The sequence below is a fragment of the Bison bison genome, unplaced genomic scaffold (genome assembly GCF_000754665.1).
Source record: "Bison bison bison isolate TAMUID 2011002044 unplaced genomic scaffold, Bison_UMD1.0 scf7180017864105, whole genome shotgun sequence".
NCBI lineage: Eukaryota > Metazoa > Chordata > Mammalia > Artiodactyla > Bovidae > Bison > Bison bison.
The window spans coordinates 1,258,580-1,265,489 of record NW_011494677.1 but is presented as its reverse complement, the minus strand read 5'-3'; the positions used below and the strand labels follow the sequence as shown (position 1 = coordinate 1,265,489).

General features: G+C 52.3%; 1 protein-coding gene across 1 annotated transcript in view; it reads right to left on the bottom strand.

Annotated features, from left to right (window-relative positions):
* Nucleotides 1–6,378, bottom strand: part of RAB11FIP1 (RAB11 family interacting protein 1 (class I)) — a 16,358-nt gene extending 9,980 nt beyond the window's left edge. Inside the window, exons 1-4 of the mRNA XM_010838848.1 lie at nucleotides 6,362–6,378; nucleotides 4,667–5,106; nucleotides 2,683–3,472; nucleotides 3–1,465 (exon numbers count right to left, since the gene is read on the bottom strand). Of these exons, the coding sequence (XP_010837150.1) occupies nucleotides 3–1,465; nucleotides 2,683–3,472; nucleotides 4,667–5,106; nucleotides 6,362–6,378 (2,710 nt within the window). The remainder of the gene's footprint in view (nucleotides 1–2; nucleotides 1,466–2,682; nucleotides 3,473–4,666; nucleotides 5,107–6,361) is intronic.
* Between the last annotated feature and the right edge of the window lie 532 nt (nucleotides 6,379–6,910).

The window sequence follows — 6,910 nt, the reverse complement described above, 5'->3', positions numbered from 1 at the left end:
GCTCCCATCTCCGGCTGGTCCTGCCTTCCCGCCATTGCTGCCAGGTCCTGGGGTCTGTTCTGCGGAAGCCGGGGCGGTTGCTCCCGGCGTGGGGTCATGCAGGCTTCCTGCTGCTGACCCGCCAGCCTCCTCACTGGGCGTCCTCTCCCCCTCAAGCTGGACAGGCCCCGTGCTGGAGGACAGAGCCCCTCCTCCCCAGCCTGCCACCAGGGCCGCCCCTCCGCCACCTTCAGGCTGATCGCCTCTCTCGTCCTCCGACTCGACCTCCGGGATGGAGGGCAGGGTCAGGTCCAGATGGGCCACGCCTGGGGGCTTGGCCTCGCAGGGGGCCTGGAGGCCCCGCAGGGGGTCGGACAGCAGACCTTCATGGTCACTGGCTTTGCTCTGGTTCCATGCCATCCGGGTGTTGTCTCCCTGACTCCTGAAGAGGGGACCAGCCCTCCCTGAGCCGATCGTCGGCTGGGGACCCCCTGAGAAGCTCCCCTTGGAGGAGGGGCAGGGAGTGTGAGTCGCCAGGGCCGGGAGCCGCGGTCCGGTCACGGCCGCCCCCTCCTGGGAGTCTCCCATGTCCATCGCGTTTCTGGGAGTGGCCCCTGGTGGCGTTGGCTCCTGTGGGACCCCTCTGTCCCCATGAACCAGCCTGGGGGCCTCCTCCCCAGCCTCTTCTGTGGAGAGCTTCTTGGAAAACAGCGCCTGCTTCTTGGTATCCTTTCCGCCACCACGGGCATCCGGATCCATCTCTTCATGTCCCTGCGTCATCGCGGAGTCGGGTGTGGGGGCCGACTCCCCCGTGTGGAGGCGGGGCGCCATTTCTTTAACTGCAGGACTCAGCCTGCCACCCCCACCTGCATCCTTCGCAGAGTCTGGGTCCTCCCTGCTTGGGGGCTTTCCAGCGGGGCTGCCCCCCCTGCCTCTCCCGGGCGCAAGGGCAGATGCTACTTCTCGGGCCTCGTCCGATGAAGCGATATCACTTTGTTGTTCCTGCCAGGGAGACCCCAGAAGCCCTCCTTCTTGTCCCTCTTCAGGCTGTGTCCGGAGAGACTGTGCCAGGTCGTTAGTACTGGTCTTCTCTGGTGAATAGTCTTCCCTCCCTCCAGTCAGCGGAACGGGTGTCTGCTTGGAAAGCAAGCCCACAGCGTGGAGATCAATATTTGGAACTCGGGTCTGAGTCTCCTTTTCCAACTCTAGTTCCAGGAGCGAAGGCGGTTCTTCAGAGCTGGCTTGGCCCGGGTCTGCAGAGGGCCAGTTCTTAATTGGGGTGGATGTGGAGATGGGGGCCGCTATGGGAGAGGAGATAGAGGAGGAGCCCGAAGGGGACTCAGAGGATGGTGTCTCTGAGTCATGCCCCGTTTTAGAAGAGACAGGTACCTGCCCAGAGCCGGAAGCGAGAGTGGAAAGAAAGAGGGGGGAGTTAGTGGAAGGAGGGGGCCTGGGTGCGGGCCGAGCCTCTGGAGACACTTCCGGCCTGCAAAAAGGACAAAATAAAACCTGCAGGTCAGTTGCAGATGCAACATGAGAGGCAAGAGATATGTAAAACTATAGTCTTTCCAAAGATGAGAACTCTTTTTTTTTTTAAATATATATTGGGGCAGTACCTTCAGAAGTTACACCAATATATTTTTTTTAATATATATTGGGGCAGTACCTTCAGAAGTTAAAGAAGGAACACCAATATATTTTTTTAATATATATTGGGGCAGTACCTTCAGAAGTTAAAGAAGCAACACCAATATATTTTTTTAACTATATATTGGGGCAGTACCTTCAGAAGTTAAAGAAGGAACACCAATACTTAACCCATAAAAGGCATGCTTTTATCATCAAGCACATCTGCTACAGAAAGGTCTGTTGCAATAGAAACAGAAAGGTCCCGGGAAAGCAACAGCCTGCAGTCTCTTCTGGTGATAAAAAAACCATCTGAAAAAACTCAGAGCCATTCGAGGCACACCACAGGGCAAGAGGCAGATTTTGAAGGGGAACTCTGTGTGTGTGTGTGTCTCTGTCTGTGTGTGTCTGTGTCTGTGAAATCAAAATAGGCAGAATCTCAAAAAAAAGTCTCTCCCACCCCAGCCAGTAGGAATACCATGATGGTGAATATGAGTCATGCCAAAAAGCAGAACCCCCGAGGCTCTTGCAACAAGGTGCAGAGTGAACACACAGAGGACCGCCCAGGCACACTCAACAGGGGACCAAGGGGCTCTTGTGTCAGCAAACCCACACCAAAGTGCAAGGAGAGAATACATCTGCCTCCAACGAAATACGCAGGAAGAACAGACTGATCCCCAATTCTGCACGTACCACCACCATGCAAACCTGTTGTTTTTCCCAGACCCTGACACTCAGAATCTGCTACAAAACCTGGGCGCTCCACTATGCTCTGCTTATCTCACTGAGATGGACAGACCAGTCCTGCCTACTTTTGCCAGAAGCAAAAAATATTTGCAGGGGAAACATTTGTGGCTAAGATATCTGGGGCAAAGATACTTACTGGGGATATGCCGGACAAGGGACAGACCACGCCTGCTGGCAGAGGCCCTGGGCTGGGACACGGAGGGGCTGGCTAAGAGCGACTTAGACTAGTAAACCCCCGGCTGCTACAGGGACCACCATAGACCAACAAGCAAGGCCCGCTCTACAGTAGGCCTGACTGCCAGGGTCCCCGCAGGGAGGGCCGAGACTCACCGGGGTTTCACGGCTCTGGTCTGGGGAGCCCTGGGCGAGAAAACAGGTGGGACAGGCGCAGCCTTGGGCTCTGGGTCAGCTTCTGGTTCTGGGAGCTGCTCATCTTCAAAGGGGTTCAGTGCTCGGCCCGGTCCAGCGGCAACAGGCGCAGCCTCTTTGTCCAATTTCTTCACAAGGTCGTCGGCAGGCCCCGGCTGGTGCTCCCCGGCCCTGAGCGCGGTGGGCGCTCCCTCCCTCTCCTTCCCTGAGGCGGCAGCAGGAGGGCTTTCACCCTCGCTGCCCTTGGCCGTGTCCTTCTTTCCCGGCACTAGGAAGGGCAGAGCTGGCTTCTTGTTCTCCTGTTTCTTGCTCTCTTTGGTTTCCTTTGCAGCCTCCAAGGTCGCCGGGGCCGCGTTCTCTCGAAGGTCCCTGCTGACCTGCGGCTGGTAGGACGGCAGGGACATAGACTTGAGGGCGTCCTTTGTGGAAGACTCGGGAGGCACCGCGCCTGCTTCCCCAGGCTCCCTCCAAGGCCGAGAGGCCAGGTTTTCCGTAGATGAGAACCACCGCTTCTTCCTGAGGTCTTGGGGGGATGGGGAGGGGGACGGGGAGATGTCCTTGGTCTCGGTCTTGGCCTCGGGCGGCTCCACGTAGACGTGGTTCCCATTGATACAGACGTTCGAGCGGGAGAGGGCATCGTTCTTAGACCGGAGGCCGCCCAGGAAGGAGAGGCCTTCCTTCTTGGGGAGACTGAAGTTGACCTGGTTCAGCTGCTTAGGATCTGCGCTTGCTGTCCTCTTGTGAGACAAGACTGCGGGGAGAAGACCCAAGAACCAAGGGGGTTAGAAATTAAGAGAAAGCAGCATCTGAGTCCTTATTTTGGTTGTCACAGCTGAGCAGGGTGTTTACTGGCATCCAGCAGGCGGAGGCCAGGATGTTGCTAGAGATGCCACAGAATACAGGAAGGCTCCCGTAACAAAGAGCTACCCACCCCAAATGTCAATGGTGTCGAGGTCAAGAAACTCTGCAAGGACCAGGGAGAAGGGCAGTGCTCTTGGCTGGGTTGCAGAATCTGGCCAGTGGTAGGGAACTGGTCACTGAATTTCAAAATACCCAGTTAATTCAGAGTTAAGGGAATTGGATTCCTCAGCTTTCATTAGGAACGTATTTCAAGGGAACTCAATATAATACCTGATGAATTAATGAACTATCAGAATTATTGTAAGGTTCTATGGTTTTATCCTTAATCTAAAAACAAAAAAGCAAACAATACCTTGCACGCTAGCCCCAAAAGCTTGTACGAATGCTCATCAGTTTTAGAGCCAGACATTATGAGAAAGGAATTTACATATTCCTAGAAACTAGAGGGGAGAAGGCAATGGCAACCCACTCCAGTACTCTTGCCTGGAGAATCCCATAGATGAAGGAGCCTGGTAGGCTGCAGTCCATGGGGTCGCTAAGAGTCGGACACGACTGAGTGAATTCACTTTCGCTTTTCACTTTCATCCACTGGAGAAGGAAATGGCAACCCACTCCAGTGTTCTTGCCTGGAGAATCCCAGGGACAGGGGAGCCTGGTGGGCTGCTGACTATGGGGTCGCACAGAGTTGGACATGACTGAAGTGACTTAGCAGCAGCAGCAGCAGAAACTAGAGGACTTAGAAATAGAGAAGACTTCCTAACCTTAGTTAGTACTCTTAAGTACCCACCATCATCACCACTACGATGACCACTGGCACCAGCATTTCCAGCACCATCAGTAAAAGCACCACCACCATCATCATCATCACTACTACTATAACCACCACCATCTACACCATCCCCACCATCATCACCACTACAGTAACCACTGCCATCAACACCATCCCCCAACACCATCCCCATCACCATTACTGTAACCACCACCATCTACACCATCCCCACCCCCACCACCAAGATTTGTTCGTTTCTTCTCTCCCAAAGCAAAGGAGGGGGAGAAGCCAAGTGAGAAGGAGGAGGAGACTCACCATCCGAGGCAGAGGAGGACTCGTCCTCGTCATCATCCTCCCACCGGGACTCGAAGTCCCCAGGACGAAGCATCACTTTGTCTGACTTTGAGGTTGGCAGGACGGACATGGACTGGGAAAGCGGCGTTCTCTGCAGGTTGGACTTGGAAAACAAGGTCTTGATCTTTGACTTCTTCTTCTTGTCTTTGGAAGGAGCCTCGTCATCGCTGTCAGCCGAGGGCGTCACGTGGGGGACGATGGCTGACACCGTATCGGACGCGCTGTCCTTATTCTTGCCCTTGATCTTGTCCTTCAGTTTCCCAAACGGGTTCCGAGACTTGTCTTTCATGGAAAGGTCAAACATGCTCGCAGTCATGTTGTTTCTCATAAACTGGATGTCAACCTCAATTTCTCCTCGCTCTTTATCCTTCTTCCCGGGTTTGGATTTCAAGGTGTACCACCTAGGAGGAGAAAGGCTGAGAGGTTAACTTTGAATTTAAGAGCCTAAAACAATGCTCACAGTCCTTTATCTGGCGTCTCCTCTCTGCTACTGCCAGCCTCATATAGAAACACATCCTATGCTCCCTTCTTTGAGGAACGTGGGGAGAGGGGAGGGGAGGGGAGGGGAGGGCAGAACTCATAGTTTTATTTCTGGGAAGACACCCACTAGGCAGTACAGGATCTGATTCTGTACTTAGTGTACAAGTCATAGTCACTAAGTCACGTCCGACTCTTTACAACCCCACAGACTGTAGCCTGCCAGGCTCCTTTGTCCATGGAATTCTCCAGGCAAGAATACTGGAGAGGGCTGCCATTTCCTTCTCCAGCGGTACTTAGTGTATAGTCACCTAAAATCCTGATTCAGTAGAGAGTTATTTTTAAGAATAATATACACATTCCATCAAATCATTTCCTATGACTGGCTCTGACTGGTTTTTTCCTTCAAAGGGGTAAAACAGCTACAAAGATAAAGTGCAAATTTACAAGAGTATCTCAGAGAAAAGCAAGGGTTTGTAGAACAGTCCCTTCCAGGGAGTAATGGAAACTGCAAAACAGAGTAAAAAATATCTATTTAAAAAAAAAAAAAAAGAGTGAAATAAGCCAGAAACAAAGTGACAAATACTGTATGATTCCAGGGATGTGAGGCTTTCCCTGCATGAAAGTGTTCCTCGCTCCGTTGTGTCTGACTCTTTGCGATTCCGTGGTCTACACCCTGTCAGGCTCCTCTGTCCATGGGATTCTCCAGGCAAGAATACTGGAGTGGGTTGCCATTCCCTTCTCCAGGGGATCTTCCCAACCCAGGGATCGAACCCGGGTCTCCTGCATTACAAGCAGATTCTTTACCATCTGAGACACCAGGGTAGCTTAAGGCCCCTAGACGAGTCAAATTCAGAGACAGGAAAGAGAATGGTGGGTGCCAGGCGCTGGGGGTGGGGGTGAATGAGGAGTTAGCATTTAACGGGTACAGAGCATCAGCTGGAGGATAAAAAGTTTGGGACCTGGGTGGTGGGGACAGTTGCACAACAGTGTAAAAGTAAGTAATGCCACAGAACAAGAAACACGGTTAAAATGGTCACTTCTGTTACATGTATTTTACCACAAGGGGAAAAAACAAGAAACTGAGAGGAGACGCCCATCTCCAGCTTAATGATCAGAAAAAGGAATGTTTCAAGCATGATTCAAGTATTTCACTTGGTCCTTTGCAAACAACCTCACGATACGGCAAATGACATCCTATCAGCCCAGGAAAGACAAACTGCAGAGAAAGGAAACCTCTCCTTGGCATGTTCCATCGGGTGAATTGCAAAAATGTGAGCCCGGTGAGTGGCACGACTTCCACTGAACAAACAACTCCAAATACAGGGCCTCCCCACAGCCACCCCCGGGGTCACGTTCACACACTGAGAGCCACACTCTCATGTTCTTCTCGGTGACCTATTTAAGAGCTGAGGGCTATGGACTTTAAGGAAATGATGGTTTTGCCCAAATAAACACAATTTCCTCTTTCACCTTCAGCTTGTCTTACTCACCCGGCGTATTGCTGCCCCCACTGTCTTAGCTCATTCTGCACTTAAAGGGGCAGAGGGAAGCAGAAACATACTGAGAAATGTCCTCTAAGTCTCATGAGAATGGCATGAAGTAGACAGTATACCCACTTTACAGATAAGGAAAATTGAGGCTCACAAGTTAGGTAACTTGTACAAGGTCTTGCAATTGTTAAAAGGCACAGCCAGGACTCTGAACCAGCTCTGCAGTTTCCCTAAA